The sequence below is a fragment of the Cygnus atratus genome, chromosome 1 (assembly GCF_013377495.2).
Source record: "Cygnus atratus isolate AKBS03 ecotype Queensland, Australia chromosome 1, CAtr_DNAZoo_HiC_assembly, whole genome shotgun sequence".
In the NCBI taxonomy this organism is placed as follows: domain Eukaryota; kingdom Metazoa; phylum Chordata; class Aves; order Anseriformes; family Anatidae; genus Cygnus; species Cygnus atratus.
Genome location: NC_066362.1, coordinates 16924410 through 16945425, shown reverse-complemented (window position 1 = coordinate 16945425; position 21016 = coordinate 16924410). Strand labels below are relative to the sequence as shown.

The window sequence follows — 21016 nt, the reverse complement described above, 5'->3', positions numbered from 1 at the left end:
CTCCATCAAATTTATCTTCATTCACCTTTTGCAGAAAATGCTCAGTACCTTGTATTATATGGTATATGCAGAGACAGACCTCTGGAAGTTGTCTGCCTCATTAACTTCCAAAATCTGTAAGACACAAGGGCAGATAGTTGTAGAAACATACCCAGGAACAGAGCTTTTCCAACTGCACTTGCTCTTGTGATATAAGGTTATGGGACCATAAAAAAAAAAAAGCGAACAGACCAAAAACACACTTTGATGTATTATGCAATGTACTTGATGAAAACAATAAAAAAAGCTTTCCACTCTATATAGCACTTCATAAATATGCATTTATTTCCTCATCTTTCATCAGTTTTACAGTTTTAACCAGTGCCTCAGTGTTAATAATTGTCAGAAGCATATAACAGAACTTCAGATTGTTTTATTCTATAGTTCTGAAGTTAAAAACAAATTAATGGGCCTTTCCATATGGAACTGAGCCAAAAAAAAAAAAAGCAACAAATTTCTTATATCATAATAGTTACATAGGATTTCAAAGTAACATTTCTATCCTATCGCATGTATTGTATTTACATATTTGAGTAATTTGTTTACTATTTACATTTCAAATACTGAATCTGTTTATATTGTACATTCCTGCTTAAATTCTTATTACAGAAATTCTTTAGCACACATTTTAGACACTACAATTTTAGTATTTCACATCAGCTTTAGGAAATTACTGCCTGGTTTCACTAATGATGTGTCAAGATGCCTCTTTCATAAGAATATACATATTACAAAGGAATTTCATCATATTCAGAATCTTTTGAATTTTGAAAAAAATAAGTACATGGGATGTAATAATCAGGAAGTTATTTCCTTTTCTATGTAATATTATGTTTGGAATGACATTTTACCTGAGATGCACAATCGTTAAATGTAAGGTTGTTGTTTGTTTTTGGTTTGGTTTGGTTTTATTAAAATGAAATATTTTATGTAAATTTTAAAGTATTGAAAATTTTGAAATTTTACATAAATGTTGGCCTTCTATTTACTGAAAACTATTCCTATCTGTATAGATATATAAATTTTATTTATATATCTATATCTTGTTTTTCCAGAAAATTCTGTTTCTATATAAATAAGCATTGTTATTATATTAGGAAACTTCCCACTATCCTTAAAAAGCAATGTGCTCAAGTACAATATTCAACTTCTGACGCAGACACAAGAGTAAATGTGACCTCTGATGGTAATACTTTCTTCCAAGGGAAATAAGAGGTACCTGTTGAATTTGGAAGACATGGCAGACAACTTATGTGGACCCGATGAAGGAAATTCTATATATCCAGTCCCATAAATGTTATGCAGAAGCATCTGACACAGCAGACAACTTTGGGTCAACTTTCCATGTTACATGTAACTACCTAAATAACATTTTAATTAAAAAATAATAATTATTATAGAAATCCATTACAACATTGTACATTTAATGCTGTGTCTTCTCTCTAGTTACAATAATATGCATTTCTATTAACAAATTACTGTAAATACTAAGTCTAAAGCAAATGTTCATAAAGTTCAGGTTTCTTTTATTCTGTTATTTGTAGATATTCTGTTAGGCACAATATGACATTCTTTGTAAACATAAAGATAAATCTTGATACATTAGAGCATGAACTTATAGAAAATAATATACAGATATTTATGAAACACAGATCCACTATACACTCTAGGCACAAATGCAGCAATCTAGGAGGCGTGAACTTGAAGACATTAAAACTGAGAACCCCAGCTGATGTCAGTAGAATAGAAATGCATCCTAGTCAGCAAACCCTCCTGCTTCTGAATTAATTTGTTTCTTTCTCTTCCACCAATTATTTCATATAATTTCAAAATACAGATCTCATGAACACATGTTGGTAAAAATGTATTTTATTCTATTTACCCTGAAACACCTAATTACTTATTATAAAGTTGGTGTCAAGAACTAAGGTCCCTAAAACAAGTAACGAAACTAATATGTCTAGAAAGCTTTCTTCAAAACATGTATTTACATATTTTTAAGAACTTTAAAACAATCTTCCAATAACAAGTCACAAGAGAAAACCTCTTGAAAATCTTTTACTTTCCAAAATTAAAAGTGCACTACACTTTTTGTGTGACATCATGTGACTCTAGAACTGAACTGGTGAATGACTATTCTGAGCTTCCAGTATATTGCTTATTGCAGCTCTCACCCTTAATAACCCATATGCGTGGGGCAGGCACAAATTAACATAGGTTTATTTACATCTAATAGAGCAACATCAGAATTCTTATCTGAAAAAAAAATCTTGAAAATAAATAGTGCACTTAAATTATGTAAGTTTTAAGAAATTATTCAGAATCCCATACTTACATGAGAAACATTGATTTCATTCTGTAAAGTCAGAGAGGATTTTTATTCTGCTAATGATGCAGAAGTATCTGAGTGTATAGTTACTGTTACTGGGAACTATCTTCTCCCTTCCTCTGAATAGTAAGAAAAAAGGTCTTAAACTATTTAACAAATAAGCTTTGGACAGATACATTAATTTTCCTTTTCTAACATGCTAGAAATGGAGAATAAGGCAACAACTGAGAAACAAAATATATCTTGCTTTGTAAACCAAGCTTCTTAATGTGATTCTTAAAAGTGAACTTTCATGATGAAAAATTGAAAGGCCTTGAAAGAAAGGCTTTAATTATTTTAACAAGACCACATCTTCCATTTCATTCAGTATTTTAAAAACACTCCAAAATACATAAAGTGGGATTTATTTTAGTGCTACAGATGAGTCTTAGGCTTTAAGTCAGTTCTTTGTAGGGCTAAAAATCATCTACAACAACCTACAATACTGAATAATGTTTAGAAAATACCACCAATTTCCACTGCAAACTTTTATTTTCTTATATTATTGTATTCTAACCTCGTTCCATGGAAAAAATAAAAGGTGGTGTGAGAACATCAGCATCTTCTGAGTTATAACCAGACCTCAAAACACAGGTCTTGCTATCTCAAATGGTCTTTATGACCGTGAAGAGTTCTTTTTTTATCCAAAGCAAGTAATTCAAACTGGCTGATAGTCATGTCAATGAAGTAGTCACAAAATCATTCCTTAAGGAAGTTTTAAAACTCAGGTACATACAACAATTACTCAACTCATAATTGCAGAAGGGGAAAAAAGACAATTATGTGATAGACTTCTGAATTGATTTTTTCATGCTGAGCAAAAAAAGTTCACTTTTAAATTCATTCATTACTCAATATCCTGCTTTGTCCATTTCTTTGGTATTCTGTTCTCATTTTGCAAGTTCTAACAGAATTTTAATGGTCATCTTCATTCAAACGAAAGGGCAATGAGCTGAAATCACAACCAAAACAACAGATGCCATAATACTGCAGAACACATTGGTCTTAATAATTTCTGGCTCTTTATATTCATTTCTTGTAATGATTGGGGGCATCTGCAAATGCAAATTTGAGTCTGTAGGCTTCTGCTAGGAGTACACTGATTTCTTCATTTCCCCAGTGTACTGTGGGCAAATTTTGTAAAAATATCAGCAACTCCTAGTTGGAGAGAGAGAGAGAGAAAATATATATATTAATATATATATATTCAAATATCAGTGTAATAGCAATGTATTATAGAATGATCACTTATAAGTAATCACACAAGCAGCACATCAGTATTCCATACAAACCTGAGATCCCCTTAGGTTAAGTGATTTTCCTATAACTTGTTAAAGTTATTAGTTATATCTGAGTCATGGCTATTTTCTAGTATTTATTAAAAATAAATAAATAAATAAAAAGGGGAGTGAACTCACTTGCTTTGTACATACTAACAGCTCAATGAGAGGTAGGTAAACAGTATCTGCTTGCATTCGCCCTTGTATGATTGCCCCAGCAGTGCCCCCAGTATTAGGTGGAAAGCCCTTGTTGTGTTCAAACAAGAACTCACATAAAATGGGAAAAAAAATCACAAAATCACACAAAGCAGAACTATCACATTAGACTTCTAATAAAAAAAAACCAGTGCTATCACACCCATTTTCTTGATATGAGATACAAAGCTCATGGGTATAGAGACACTAGAAACTACTAGAAATTCAGTTCTGAATTTCAGAATTGGACTCTGTAAATTCCAACGGTTTAACACAAGACCAGTTACTTTCCTTTAGATTTATCATACTGCCTGTATTGTGTTAGCAACTTGACAGTTGCCAGTTGCAACCAACTCTTGAAGTTTCACATATTGTTTTGTGCACAGTTCTTTAAAAATTCCACATGTATCCTCCACATTTAAGATCTTGAACGTACAGTTTGTAACACCTGCAGTCCACATTATTTCAACATCCCTATCCTAGGTATGAACTAGGTGCACAGTTACACATTTCTTCTTTAAGAAGCTATAAAATATTCATTTAATGTTTAATCCCTTAAGTGTTTCTATAACCTCTTTATCAGGTGGGGAAGAGGCAGACAGTTACAGATAAAGCAAGGTTGCTGACTACACTGCATGTCAATATCAAAATCTAGTATTTATTTAGTAACCCAGGTTAGTCCACTGCATAAACAGAAGTGTTACAGTTCTCTTCCCTAATTAGTCTTTTCACATGCAAACATGAAGAATATCTGGCTTTTTCTCATGCTGCTGCTTCCTATGTATGCTGTGTACATAGTAAAGCAAGAAACTGTTAGTTATTAGTTTAAACCAAACCAATTTAATTTAATTCAACATTGATGATATAACAGAGCAAGTCTCAAAACATAGAAGCAAGTTCAAACGCTGATTTTAATTTATTTTGTAAAGGTCCTAAAATGTGGATTCCTGCTTTTTTAGGGCATCTGTGTTATTGTAGCAACATGGTATCAGAAAATACGTGGAACCTCCTGTTGACCAAAACTCCCAGATTGTAGCTCTACACTAAACTGATGCACAGAATCAAATCCCAATGTTTATGCTTCAGAGAATCCTTTTAAAGGGTTATCTGAAAAATATTTTCTTCCTATCCCATTACAGAATGGTCAAAAGGACATTATATCTATCTATCCTGTTTCTTACTCAAAGTATTGTTGGCTTCCAGAGCATGGAGTTACACAATTGGAAGCATTCTCAAAATTATCATTGATCATTAGGTCTGAGACTTTTGACAAAACTTCCCAATCACTTCAGGTATTTTCATGTTCCCTAAAATTCTGTGGAGAACCCTCTGGCACTGGTGGAAAGATAATCCGCTTTTCTATTTATACATGAAAATATATAATATACATTTTCAGTGAGTTGCAGTCAACTCCCATCGCAGTTTTAAGCCCTGGTTTCTCAGTCTTTCCAGGTTTCTTATCCCCAGGTAATTTTCTCTCTCTTGTATTAGGTTTAGGCAAAATTTATTTACAAGCTGCCCAAGCCCAGGAAATAAGGAACTCACTGGGACAGTGTCTACATGGTCAGTTCTGACAACAGCAGCAAGAGGGCCTGCAGCAGCAGAAAGCTTCGAGTCCTCACGGGTACGCTGAAACTTGCCTAATTTAAGTAGACTCCGTGGAAGACCAACTACTAGAAATTTTCTCCTGAGTTCATGCAAATGACAATTTTATAAGGCTAATAGTTTGACTAAACTCAGGAGTTTTGTGTGTTTTTTTTTTTTTTACTTCTTTTTTTTTTAATAAATAGTGGGCCAAACGTCCACAGCCTTCAGACCTCACATGAAAGCCACCCTAAGCCAAATATGAAGTTCGGATTTCAAACTTTACAAAGAAAAGATCACCTGCTGATCCTCTGACTCATGTTTCAACTGTTTTAACTAAAACACTCCTTAAAGCTTAAGGACAAAACAGGAAAAGGGAAGTTTTAGGATGAGTTACATCACAACAAACTGCACATGGAGTTTTTTCATAGAAATTATAAAGCAATCTTAGCAGTAAGGGCAGCTGTTAAGCCTGCCTGTATCTTCTAGGTGCTCTATTTTTGTAGAAAAAAATGCAGACAATTTGTGAGCATGTGCTTATATAGTTATGTATATGTTTGCACAAATACGTTTGTTAAGTTTTATTTTAAAGAGGAGGAATGAGTAAACAGGAATGCAATTAAGAACACAACCCTTATCCTGCGATAGATCAGAATCCTGCCATATCACATATAAGCACACAGTCAAATCCTTTTCATAAGGGTCTTATTTTCCTTGTCTTGCTCCCCCTTCTCCCTCCTATGTGCCTGCTTTCAGGAAATGTGGCTGCAGAGCCCTTAACAAGAGATTTCAGGAAATAGCGAGGAACAGAAATGAACACAAAATATTTTATTTTTTTGCAAGGCAATTATTTTAGCTTCACCTATTGCATGGTCTTGCTATATGGGTTCTTGTAAGACAAAACAAGAAAGAAAAGAAGTTGAGCAGTGCTGTATATTTAATTACAAATAGTAAGTAGCAATACAACAGAATTAGCATGGAAATGTTTGTACTACACTTGAGAGAGCACTTATTTTTAAATAAAGTATTATACAATTGCCAAAAGCACACTTAAAAAAAATCTGCCTACTTTTCTGACAGTTATGCTGATAACTGTAATTAATAATTTGGCAGTGAAGAGTAGGAAGGTTGCATATAGAGATGACAAATGCCTACCTCCATGAAAGGTTGTTTTTTGTTTTCTTTTTTTTTTTTCAATTTACCAAAGTAACTTTCAACCAGCTCAAAGACACAGTAGATAGTTACATGAATTTGTGAAATTAGCTGTTTTCATGTTTGCAGTGCCGAGACTTTGCCTGGTCATACTGCTGGTACAAATGCAGTACGACCCAGAGGGTGGTCGGGCACTGGGACAGGCTCCCCAGGGCAGCGGTCACAGCACTGAGCCTGACGAAGTTCAACAATCATTTGGACAATGCTCTCAGACACATGGTCTGATTTTGGGGTGGTCCTTTGGGGACCCAGGAGTTGGACTCGATCCTTGTGGGTCCCTTCCAATTCAGGATATTCTATGACTATGAAATGATTCATGCTGCTTGAGTAGTGTTTTGATATTCCTTTGGGCTACTGTTCAAATAAATTTAGGCCTAACCAATCCTTCACCCAATGGACCTTTCCAGGAGCACTTAGAATCATAGAATCGTTCAAGCTGGAAAATACCTCCAAGATATCTGCTCCAACCACCCCCCTACCATCGATGTCACCCACTAAACCATGTCCTAAGCACCACGTCCAACCTTTCCTTGAACACCCCCAGGGACGGTGACACCACCACCTTCCTGGGTAACCCCTCCCAATGCCTTTCTGAGAAGAAATGTCTCCTCACCTAATCGGATGTTGCAAACAGCACCTGCCTGTATAGAAGGTTCTATTAAACTATTCAACAGCTAATGAACTAAAGCTACTGTTTCGGCACTGAAATTAGAATTTTACCTTGATAACACATTTGATCATTTGTTTCTGTGGCAATTGTACATGCTTTTCAAACTGGAAAATGTTGCTACAGATTTGTGGAAGACTGATATAGCTTGTAGATAAATGAATTCTGCTTATATATTCAGTTTTGAACATAAGGTGATCATACTGGATATGCATATCAGAAAATTATTACAAAACTATCATTTAATTTCTTAAAACCTTCTACACAGCAGCCATTTTTGCAAACATCTGACTGTCCACTATTTGGAAATATAAAAGACAAAGGAAATACAGTAACAGTCATCCATATTTATTTTGTTACATTTACCTGCCGCACTGAAGGAACATTATCTAACAGAACAAACCCCATTTTCAAAAATAAACACAGTTTTGGAGGTTTGTTGACCTACAGAGAACCAGACAAAATGAATCATTTTTCTTCAAGGACACACAGCAAAATAGCAGGAGAAATAAGGCGTTCCGTGCTTAAGACTGGAAATCTTCACTTTAAACTCTTTGCTGATACATCTTTAATATCCATACTACATGAAGTTTAACATGCAGCTCAAATATGAAGTAGCACTATTGGTGAAGAAATAGTTTAATACTTCTACAATCACTTGCAAACATTCGTAATTTTCATCGTAATCAAATACATAAAGAAATGGCGGAGTAATCCATTGACTGTCCAAGTCCATTTCCCTTTGGGTGGGCATTTTTCCATTGTTACCAAGGGAAAAGGATCAGTCCTTAACTACTCAAAGTCTGAGACGCTGACCAGTGAATACGCATTATAGATCCAAGTAAACTAACTGGTTAACATCATGAAACACTACTTGAGTGATTTACTGAAGATAAGGCTTATATCCCTGTGAATATTATTTGAAACAGCTGCAAAACTAGCTGAGATTGAAATAAATTTTACAACTTGTTGAAAAGTAGAATCTGGAAAAAAACTTCATGAAAAAAAAATGTAATTGCTAAAAAAAAAGTCATGCTACATTTATCGCTGTCCAAATCTGTAGCATTAACAAATAAATAAATAAATGAATGAAACCAAACAAAATCCACCCAAATGTCCTAGGATACGAAGAACTGTACAAACATAGACTAATCAATATTTATTTACAAGAATACATCATGACAAGTTAATCTAAAGCTGCTCAATTTAAAAATTTACACTTGCAAAAGAGCAAAGATGACTGTAAATAATGACCCAAGAGTATCCACTCATTAATTATTATTCCTAGTTTTACTCCAACAGATAAAGTAGGAATGACTAGAGTTCTTCTTTAAATAGGGCATCCATGCTAACTGCTTCAATTTGCTTTCCTATTCACAACCAAAATTAAAATATATGAGACACTCTCTGAAATATGATGAATCATGAACTTGGTTTAATATTTAAAATAAAAGCTCACTGGTGACAAACTGCTTGGTATATTTCAGAACTAGAAAACTAAGTCAAAAAAGCAGCTTTTGTAATATATCCCTGAAATAATTTATTTTATGCTTCATTTAAATGATATTGTAATGTGCCTTGGCCAGGGAACCTGTCAAATACTTCCTGATTTCACTGAAATTATTCACCAAATACGAAGACTGAAAAAGTATCTTGATATTCCTTATACATGTAATTAAGCTGTTGCAAATCACAATCTGAACAGACCTGGTTGGCTGCATTTTTTCATTAAAAAGTATCTCATAAGTGCATATGTGCAAACAGAACGATCATCACTGCCAGTTTTTATTTTTTTATGAGAACAATTCCACTTTTCTCCCCACACACTTGTTTCCATTAATCCTTACCTCTACATCCCATTATGCAGCAAAAATTAGCTATTAAGGGGGCAATGCTTTACTACAAGCACTAGGGACCAAAACCACAATGAACTACCACTGTGCACTAAAAGAATCTATCGGAAGAATGATGGGCTTAATACTCCACAGCTTAAAATGAAATACTTTAAAAGCAAATCACTTAACTGTGGCTTTTAATACCTTTAAATAACAATAGTTTTCATCCTTTTCAAAGCACTTAAGATAATCTAAATTGTTGGATTTAGTTACATACGCTGTGTAGAATGAAGTTTGCTTTCAAACAATTACAACCTCCAGCCTTTCCCAACTATTCTTTTAATACCTTTCATACTACTGAATGCTAAAAAGATTTTAAAGTACTTAAATACTTATTTTTAACTACCCAAGTTGTGTCATAATCCTGTGGGTTACACTGCTAGTAAACAGCCCAGTGACATACCACGCACGGAACAACCAATACTGCATAAGGCTTTCAACTACATGACTTACATGTATTTACTCTCCAGCAGCGTTTAGGGCATTATTCTTAAAATAACCCAACCTTTGTAATGCTGACAGAAGTCTGACACTCAGCTGTCAGGACGACCATCTCCCATGAATGACACAGGTAAACTGGCAATCCCAAGAGCCAAAGCCATAAGCTGCATAGCTGATTATGAACTGGAGCTTGTAACAACTTGGGTCAGATGTGCAAAGGGCCCAGATGGAGAACAGCAGCAGCAGTTATTGATGGGTAACACAATCTCCATCACTTTATCAGATGTAACATTCATGAAAAAGAACCACAACGGTTCTTTGAAAATATCAGCTTCAATACCTCTTAGCAATGTCACAATTTTTTGTGACAATAATGCCACCTAGTCTTTGCAAGGGGCTTTAGAAATGTAAAGCATTCTTGCAAAATACATAATTTTTTTCAGTTCCCTCAGATAAAACTAAGGATGGCATAAACTATCTTGCCCAAGGGCAGCCAGCAGATCATCAGCAGAGCTGGGGTTTCCAAAATCCCAGTCCAATGTTTGTTTATATTTTGGCTGCATCTACAACAGGCACAGTCTAAATTACACCCTTTACATTTGGCAAATAGAGCGTTCCAGTTTCATTGGACTCTTACTGCGCTGAACAGTCATACTCATCTCTTGAACTAAGGCCTAGCCGTATGAACTAGCCTGCCAGGACAACTCCAGCTCAATCGACGTGCTGCATTTCCCTGCTCATGACACACTGGGGAAAGGCCCTTCCAACCTCCCTTCCTCATTGCCATTCAGGCAGTGGCGGGTTTCTTCCTTACCGGGGAAAGATCACAGGTATTGGAGGTATGCATAACCAGCAGCTAACTCCTGATCTAGGGTATAACTGTTAAATTTAAACAAACAAACAAACAAACAAACCTACAATTTAATTTTATTTTTTAACTTTGTTTAAGATTTAGAAAAAAAGAAGAGTATTTTCAAAGTGTTAAAAACCTTAGCATTTCAGGGAATGAAGTGGCAGTCTGACTCCTTTCTTGCCTCAGTTTTGACACAGCAGGACCAAGACATGACAGACCTCCCACAGTCCCTTCAACACTGAAGTTTTCTGGTATTTTATTTTTTAAGGGACACAGGCTTAATTAGAAAAGCAAACCAAAATGGTGATAAAAGAACTGCTAAGTACACTTAACTCACAAACAGAAGAATATTCAGTCTCGGGATATAATACAGTACACAATTAGGAAAGAAACAGGCAGAGAAATTGTGCTCAATGTAATCAGTGGAAATACCATAAAAAGAGGAAACTGGTAACTTATTTTTTTCTTTATATGGATTTTATTGCATAGAGTGCAGCCACCATGTATTTTATTGTATTTTATTCCTTTCCTTCTGTCTGTGAATGCATCCTAGTGTTTTTCAGTCTTTAGAACATCAATTGTTTGTAGCACAATTTTTGTTCCATTCTCCAAAGTGCGTGGTAACCTCCCACATACCAACCTTCTTTGCTATTATCAGTAAGATTTCTTTGCTGTTTTCTCTCCAAGGAAAGGAAAAATTAACTCTTAAGACAATGTATAAATATTTCAAATAATTTCACAATAACAAAATATGCTCTGTCTCATTGTCCTTTAAGGCTATTCCCTGGATTTGGAAGATGCAATTCATTTACACAAGAGTCCACAGTGTCCATCTCTGCTTTAGTCTATTTCCCTCAAGAGTTATAAGTCCTTCTTTGCCTCAGAGCTGTGGTTTTGTGTTTTATTGTTTGTTTTTTCAATTTCTAAATCCCCTCTTACTATCTAATCCTCATCTTCAAAGCACAAGGCTTACCGTGTGAAGTAAACAACACCTTGGTTGTCCAAGGCTGGCTGCAGAGATCCTAGCTCAGTGAAGGCAATAGCAGCTAGTACATTCCATGAGAAGAGGGAATGGAGACAGCCATGACAACCGCAGCCCTAATCTACTTTTACTTCTGCTTCAGTGTGCTGAACTCACTGATGGGTCCCTACTAGGAGCTGACATTTCTGTTACTGCCACACACACCATTTTTCCTTGAAGCTTTGAAGAAAAAATCGCCTCCCTCAGCCACCAGGTTCTTGCGGTTCCTCTGTGCACCCGCCTCCTGACTTCCAGACAAACCTTGCCCATTTATAACATTCGGCCCAGTGGCAAGTGAGAGCTTGCCTGTGGCAAGCTGCCAGAGACCAGGCCCCACTACAAGGAGATGGGCATCCGGGTCCGGTCTTGTAAGGGTGGGAGGGGAGGAGACATCTGCCATTCCGGGCCTAAGAATGGTAGCTTTCAGTCTGATTTCTTTTGCTTATCACTGTGCCTCAGGCCTCACTTCCATCATGTACGAGTCCCTTCCCTTAGACAGTTCTCTTCTCTTTTCCTCCCCTCTCCTAACTCAAGATTTTGCAAAATGCAGTGCTGGCAACCATTCCTTATGCCATGCCTCAGCAAGGAGCCCGGCACCTGGAATATCTTGGCAAAACTGGGTACAGTTAACAGATTCTCTCTCTACTACAAGCAGCCTCCCTGAACTATTTGCACTTACATGAAGCACTTAGGAGTCTAAGCTTCTAGCAGGGGCAAAAAAACATACTATAAAATCCTGTAAACCACCGTATACCAGAGAGGTGCATAGCATGTTGGTCTTCCCAGGTCAAATTTACAGCTGTGCTGCAGAGCATCCCTGAATACTCCAGCAAGTGAAGCAAAGGAATGCTTTTCTGTGCACATGCCACTATACTACAGAATTGTCTAACAAAATGATTTCAACATACATTTCACAATGACCTGATGACACATATTCTATTCATATCAAGATTGTACTGAATAATACTATGTTTGGTAACCAGGCACAAGAAATGCCTAACATTGAAGAAACTGCTATTGTTTTAATCTGGAATGATAGGATATAGTGGACTGGTGTAGCAGTGTTGCCAGGTCATACTATAGATAAATTAAAAATCGATGTCCCCAACTGATTTCTTAGTAGACAAATAACTACAGCAGAAAATAGAAGCCTAAAGCACAGCATTTTAAAACCCTTGGTAAGATTTCTGTTTTATGTTAATATACATCTAAATCACAACTCTGAAATAATTATTCTGCACATTTGAAATTCAATATTTTTGTTACCAAAGAAATGTTTTATACAATTTCACTCATTATATTTCCACTAATTTACCTGCATTTGGATATACATGATAATCTACACCTTTTTGAAAAATATGTTAAAATATGCTAAAATACTTTATATAGCATGCTAAACTATGCTACAATATACAAAGCATGTTTAAACACTTATGAGCCACTGTATAGAATGTACCTTTAAAGCACATCCACTTTAAAAATATCATTTTTCTTATGTAAGTTAACATGTATTCAGGAACTATCCTATTCTGCATGTAGTCAAGACAAGACAGTGGTACATAATATTGTGGTACAAAATTACAAAAGTAGAAATATGGCGTATGTTTTAAATAACCTGGTAATAAGAGCTGGGAGTAATACTGCCTGTTAAGCAAAGGCTGTTTTTGGAGGTAAAATTATTCTTGAGGAAAAAATAAAATTGTATCATGCAAGATCCAATACATGTATCTAAGAGACAATACCAGACTAACAGATAGATGTCTCGATGATGATGGTTTCCAAATCCGTCGTTCTTCAATACATTCCTCAACTTCCATTGAAATAACAAGGGTCAAGCTCTATTCCTTGTAAGCTAAGTCATTACTGAACACTAAAAAAAGTTCTCAGAACACATCTTTAATAATTTAGACAAAGCATCTGCCCTTCTTCTCACAGAGATTGTAAACCTCAGCCCATTAAAGCAATCTAAAAAACAAAATCCAGAAGCAAAAGAAAGCAAATTATTAGCATTTTGAAATCTGGTTCATTAGCAAATCTCCTTATAATTCAAGGTCCACTGTATTTTCATCAGTACTTTTATTTTTTTTCCTTTTTTCATCAGTACTTTTATTTTTTTTCCTTTTTTCTTTTTTTTTTTTGCATTAGGTTTAGCAATAGTACTAGTTATTTTGTCACGGCTATAACTATAGCCTTGTATTGTCACACCCACCCAGACTCACTATGTGGTTCCTGAAGGAAGGAACATCAAGAACAATTATAGAACAAGTAACACATTGGCTGTTACTCAAACAGAAGAATGTTATTCTAATAAGCAGAGCACAAAGATCTCTTTTATAATAATCAAAGCGATTTATTTACTTTGATAACTCAGTTCAGATTTTTTTATCTGTGTGAATTATTGACGAAGTTCAACTTTGTAGTTTTTTGTGTTTTTTTTTTTTTTCCAACAGGAGGAAGAAACTTAGAACATTAAAAAAACAGTAACTGAATTTATTTCTAGCTAATATAAAAATGGCAATAACTAAAGTTAAATTCAAACTCCAACACACTGAGGAAATTAATGGAGTTAGTTTTTAATGTCAAAACTGAGAACTGGTCTATTAATTTAACAAATAAAGGCAGTCCTCAAGTATAGTATTTTTCTACTAGAGTTGCTAATGCTTCCTGCTGCTAACTGCAATGTAATTATGATCTGAATACTTCTGGTCTACAACAGCTCTATTTTGTACTGATAGGCAGAATCTGCAATCTTACTATATTTTATAATCATGAACTTTCCAATATTAGAGTTTAGGACTGCATATAACTAAATGGAAGGTAAATTTACTTATATAAAGTCTTTCATTATTTAATAAGGAATTGCTAACAGCTGTACTTTGAACGAGTGCTGTATCTGTTACACAGTACACACGTATAGAACACTGCAAAATTTATGCTGGCCATTTGATTAAACTGCTTTTTATGAGAGTTATTTGCCTTTTCAGAAGTTGAGCTTGAAATTTTAGAACACAGCATTTACGTTTAAAGAACTAATGATGTGCAACACTACTAAAAGTTATTTAGAGGAAATACTGAATAAAGCTAAGGAAGAAACTAATTATTGCCAGAAAAATTGCTCATTTACCTGTTGAATTATATAAAAAATCAATATAGATATATGCATATATTCAAAAAAATTCTAAACATTGTTATGATTTTATGGAGAATTGTATGATATGGTGCCAGAGACCCCCAGAACTGGACAATCCTTCAAAATTTTTTTTCCAAACAGATGTAAACACTATACACACAAAATAAATATATAATATAAAAATGATTTAATTCTTATTTTCCTTAAAAATGCATATTCATTTGCTCAAATTTGTGATTGTCACATACAAAGGGAAGAGATGACATGGATGACCAGTACCCAGCAGGCATCCTACCCATGGACTCGATCCCTCCCGTGTCACACAGTGAAGGAGAAAGACAAGTGCCAGGGCTACTGCCTGGCTGCACCCCTGCAACTGCTGCAGTCACCAGGCTGGTAATGAGCTTTTCTAGCCTCTCAGCCCCTTCCCAGAAACTCATGATGAAGCACGCCCACTGCTGTGGGACTCTGCCAGGCTATGTCCAAGTCCTCGTCCTCCAGCCAGATCAGGAACAGGCGCACGGACTAGTGACATGAAAGCACACCACAGAGCCTTGCCGACCTTCTGCAGCTGAATTAGAGCTGCCTTTCCCTTCTCCCTGTCCCTTGCCGTTGATATGTAATGCAGCAAATAAGTAGGGCTCTAGCTCTGAGATGAGCTCTTTTCTTTCTCGAGGACTGTTCTTCCTCTTTCACTGCACTCAGCATATTCCCTATGCTGCTGCCACTTCTTGTTTCTCCAGCTGTCCTAACCTGCTACATGGAGTTGCAAATAATGAACTATATTTCTGGAGTGCTGCGCTTCTTATTAATTACCTATGTCTCAGAGTCAGGGAATCCATTTCATTCATATAGGGCACAGCTGGAACTGAGAAAGCCAAGATTTCAAAATCCAGTATTAAAAAGACAGTAGGAATAGATAATTTATTGCAGTTTAAGAAACCCTTGCTGCAGATACAGGTTAAGAGGCCTAAGTGGACCCAAGTTCTTCTGCAGAACAGATGATCACTTGTCTTGCTTCCTAAGTGCGGAAAGCAATAGCTGAGATAGCACAGAACAGTTGAGTTTGATCACTGGAATGATGTCCTCCTAGTTCTCACAATTTCAAACATTACGGGTGAACTTAAACTTTGGTAAGAAGATGGGGAAACACTAGCTTATGTGGTAGGAGCATTTAAGCTTGCCCTGGACCCGGTCTGAAGGGTTCAGGAGATATACATTCACAGCACGTCATAAATCAGTGTCACTTAAGAACTCCCATCGTGAGTGTAAAAGTTCACATCCTGTCCTGTGGCAGTTTAGGAAAAAAAAAAAAAAAAAAAAAAAAAGGAATTCAGTATTTCCTGAAACAGCAAAAATTCAATTTAGTAAATTAAATTCTAAATTGTTTTTTAATTGTACATTTGTTTATTGCTCATTACCTAAATTATGCATCTAGATTTTTTTTTTTGAAAGGGTTATAAAGTCTTCTTTTTGAAGAACACCACAACATCTTAGCCAACAGACTAAAGGTTACAGAAATCAGAACAGAATGAAATGAGCTATAGATAAAAAGGTTATCCAAAACTTTGATTGGATATACACTAGACTTGTTGGATCTTGAAATGGACACTTAAAAAAAAACGATGACTAAATAAGGTAAAAGTCTTTTTTTCTCCTGCCATCAGCTTACATCCAGCAACTCAAGTGTTCAGAAAAAAGTGTTCTCAGAAACTGCATATTTATTCTTCATGTATATGATTTAGTCCTTCTGCACTTTCTTGAACTAGAAATTATACAATTTAAATTGTTATGCACCTTTAAAATTACTAGTGATCTGAGATACACAGCTACAAATACCCCCAACTTACTGCTGAAAAGCATCAGCAAATTCAGTCTTATACAACTGTCTTCCTTGACAGTAATTAGTCTGAAAATCTCCCTAAGCTCTAGAAGAAATCCTTCCTAAAATTGGAGAACTAACTATAGCCAGATGATGCTCAGCTGTCATATTCTGCAACGCGTAAATAGGTACAGCTGACAACTCTCACACAGGTGAAAAATAGGTGGCAATGCTTCAACTTAACAACCTCCTGTTAATCTTCTGAAAACAGACAGAGGTGCGGTATTCTTGTAATTAATTTCATACCAAAATTTCAGAAACACACTTTAGCGGCCTGAAAATGAAAGCTTATGACAAGTTGATGGTCTTATCATTTCCCTTTCATGTTTTTTCTTTTTGCAACTACTGAAGCAGATTCTTGGATTCAGCATATTAAAACATTAAAACAGCAATTAGTCCCGTTTCATCCGGTAAGGTTCTGTTACGCAAGTTATTAGCATTCTTAATTGCTAATGATAAAATATGTGGTTTCAAAGAACTGTCACAGAAGCTGAGTTCACATAGCTGAAGAGAAGACTTACATCTGCATTTACAAGGGTTTACGGTTAACAAGATAGATATGAAAATACATTAATAAGGTTAAAAAGTGCATTAAAGGACAATCCATTATCTGGTATTGTAGGCAGAATTACGTCCTTGTTTTCAAATGAAAACTAAGGACAAAACCACAAGTAAACCCCATCCTTAAATCCTACAACAGGAAACAAATTTGCATGCTAGATTATTTTCTTAAAGAAACTGAGTATCTACAAGCTACTATCTACAAGTTTATAAGACAATGTTAAGGACAAAGACTTAAAAACAAAGCAAGCATTGTCAAAGAACTTAAAGATGTTCCTTTCCATAAACATTTTCATAATATCTTTTTATTCCAAACTGTCTCAAATGTTTCTAAATTATATTCAAATGAAACAGGAGAAATTAAGGTATTGATATAAAATTTAATATTCCATACTCAAAGAAGAAGAGGAAGTCATCTGACTCAAACACTGATCTAAATTCAAACTTCAGTCAGTCAAACAGAAAGACTAGCAGGTTCTTCCTTACTTTTAAACTGGAGATGACCAAACTTTCATTTCAGAAATCTCACATGAAAATTGAGGATCCCAGGAAATGTCCAGGGAAATTTCTTGGTACCCTAATTGCTACAGCACAAAGAAGACCCGTCCAGAACAACTCTGATTATAATTTTTACCATATCATTTTGTGAAATATTGCTTGAATGTGGAGGTATGTGTACCTTTTATGTCTTAAAATATAAATTATAGCAAAAGTGGAGAAAAGAGTCCAAGTGTATCACTTGTCAGATGTCAGTAGCTCTGCAAAAAGCAGCAAATCAAAGAAAAGAGATGCAAATATTCAGAGTATGAAAAGTCTATAAAAACAATCCAAACAAAAACCACCCAAACATAGTATCTACGGTACCTATCAAGACTGTAACAACTATAGCAGAATTTCATTTCTGAAGTGAAATTCATTTCATTTCTGCCATGAGTCAGTTACTGCATCATTTTTTTCTGTACTCAAGCAAGATCAAAATATTTGTACAGCAGATTCCAACTGAAATTATACAATTCTGCCTCTCCATAAAGTCCATATGTTAGCCACTTTTCTTTATTTGGTTTTCTTGACCGTAACTTGGCAATGCATTTTAAGTGGATCGGTTTGCCTAGATCCAAACTCCTCTTTACAATGACTTCGAAATCTTAACACTAGAGTATAAATAGCTGAAAGCACAGCAAATCACAGAAAGAAAATGATAAAGTACCAACTGAACATAATGAACCACAGGGATAGGAGTGTATCAAAATATTATATATGTCAGGCTTAAAGCGATTAGTCTGCTTTGGCAAAAAGGTATTTCATACCGTAAATAGTCCTGAGCAGAATTTCGTCTTATTTTAAGAAAAAAAAAAAAAAAACATTTATTAAGGATTGTTGATGCAAATTACCTCTCTGTATAGCTTAAGCAGTGCTGTCTTAGGTATACAATTTTACATCCAATATACGTGCCACGTTTGAGAGTGTCAACTTAAACTAGTATATTTTTAGAACTACAAAAATCTCTAAAGATAATTGAAGCGGAATGTTGTTAGTATCCTAGGAACATAGGACTGAAATAGGCCAATTTCATTATGTGGGTTGTCACCCACATCACAGGAAACCATACATAGGTGTTTTGTTATGAATAATAAATAACCATCCCATACTTGCCATGTCAAAACCAATGAAGCATTTGTGCACCTGCATCAGACTTAAGGACATTAATAGAGAGAACCAACAACTTGGTGGTGGAAGAGGAGAAGCAAACCACTTTCACGTGTAGAGTTACGGGAAAAGACAGAAAAAGAACCTGTCAAAAATTCCTATGTCTCTGTATGGGCAGGGAATCTCATAACAGAATATCCGAATGAACCTGGGAAACCTCACAAAACCGTACGAACTAACCCAAAAGTCCCTTTAGCTCTGAGGAGGAGAACACCGTTCACATCAAGAAATAATTTACGCTTTGTTGGTGAGCAAAACATAAAGGCACAAGAGCACAAGATACTGGATCATCCAAGCTGCACAGGTTTTCTCAACATACAAGAACACCAACAAAAGCACCAACCTCCTGTCCACTTCTTGATGCTTTATGATAAAAATACATCAAAATGCATTTCATTTGTAAGTCTTAGAAGAAATGATGCATGAGGGAGAGAGAAGTTCCAGAAGAGCTTCAACAGTCAACCAGACTGAAACATTAATTCAATTAACACATAATTCAATTCTATACTATAAGCTAGATAATAAAAAAATGCTAAGGCAGTACAAATACTATGCAAGAAATATGATTAAGATCTATGCTTAAGACATCTTTCAACCTCTCAGTAGGGACAACAGCAAACCCAAACCAAGATTAATCTTACTATATCATACAATACCTCACATACATTTATCAAGCTCTTTACCTCCTGTTATTTTATGTAGAAGGTACTCCCAAACCTCACTTTGTCTAATGGTTCATAAATCAAAGCGGAACAATTTATGTCCTTTTGATCTGTCAACAAAATTACATTATAACTTAAATCTTTATGCCCCATTATAAAGCAGCCCATATGCACTCTAAAAGAGTAATCATACCGCCTCTCAGGCTTTGTTTTACAAGCTTAACAAATATTCTTTTAATACTCTCTGCCACAGCAAGTTCTTCATTTCCCAGTCTACTGTTGTTGTGATTAAACGTAATTCTGAAGAGATTACATAAACACCAAACACATAGTTCTCATGCCAGTCCCAGAGAGTAGCAATTTTTAAAAAGCATATAGACAAAGACTAATTATGGGGATCCTGGAAAAATAATAGTTCTAAATGGAGTTCATCAAAGCCCTAAGGTAACTACAAATATCCTAGAGCCCTGGAATTTAAGACAGTTAAAATATTAACACATTTTATTTTTATAATTTTTACAAGACTTTCTTACATATCACTATGCTCATTAAAAAACAAAACAAAACAAAAAAAAAACTTGAATTTCAGCTTTAGCCAACCAGAATTTGAGATCAAATTTCAATATAAGATAACGAACGTCTCAACTTTCATGGAACATAGACGTTTGCAAACCAACAGTTGAATGCAGAATATATTCTTTGCTTATCTACAAAGGAACAGCCTCCAGACACAAACATGAGAAAATAACTGAATATTTTTTCAGTACTGCATGTGACAACAGGCCAAGTTAATATTTTCCTACTGCTGACTTTTAAGATTTCCAAAATTAAAGTCTTAAAAGCGCTTAGCCTTTTTTTTTTTTTTTAATTATTTTTTGGTAACTTTAGCCCACACATGGAAGGAAATAATGAAGTTTACCCTCTAAAACTTTACAAAAACCTGTACCTTTAAAGCAGTGGCCCCTTATCACGGTATCGATAACCAACAGAACAGTTTTGCAGAGGAGGCACTCTGGCAATTGCAAAGCAGCTTTAGACCTTTCATCAAAAATCAAACAAGTCAAAATCCCAAATTTTCCACCATGTAAAGACAAATCTTAGTAAAAACATGGAAAATCAATATGGAAAGAGGAATACAGTTTTCATAACGTGCATTTTAGCATGTGACAGGCACTAGTATTATATAAACTGATTTTTAATAATAGTTTTTACTATTTCTCTAGTTTGTCAAGCCCACATGGTTTGGTAAAAATTGAAATTACATTAGGAAAAGGCATATGGCCTTACTTATTTAGAGAAAAGCCTTGAAAAATATGTCTGAATACCTAAAGATTCAAAACTACACACAAAAAAAATGGTTTTAAGGAAAATATTATATTCAAATTGATTTCCTTTGGAGAACTGGGCTTTTGACAGAATTAAATCTTTTACAAAACCATACCTTGTGCATAAAACATCATTTTGTTTGAATAAATGAACAAAACCAAAAGGTCATTAAGGGTTTGACCAAAGCAGCAAT

General features: G+C 35.1%; 1 protein-coding gene across 2 annotated transcripts in view; it reads right to left on the bottom strand.

The window, feature by feature from the left end:
• Positions 1-304: 304 nt before the first annotated feature.
• Positions 305-21016, bottom strand: part of TBC1D22A (TBC1 domain family member 22A) — a 174696-nt gene continuing 153984 nt past the window's right edge. For both annotated transcript variants that reach the window (XM_035549298.2, XM_050708281.1), the window contains exon 13: positions 305-3565. In XM_035549298.2, coding sequence (XP_035405191.1) covers positions 3437-3565 — 129 coding nt within the window. In that variant the 3' untranslated portion in view covers positions 305-3436. The remainder of the gene's footprint in view (positions 3566-21016) is intronic.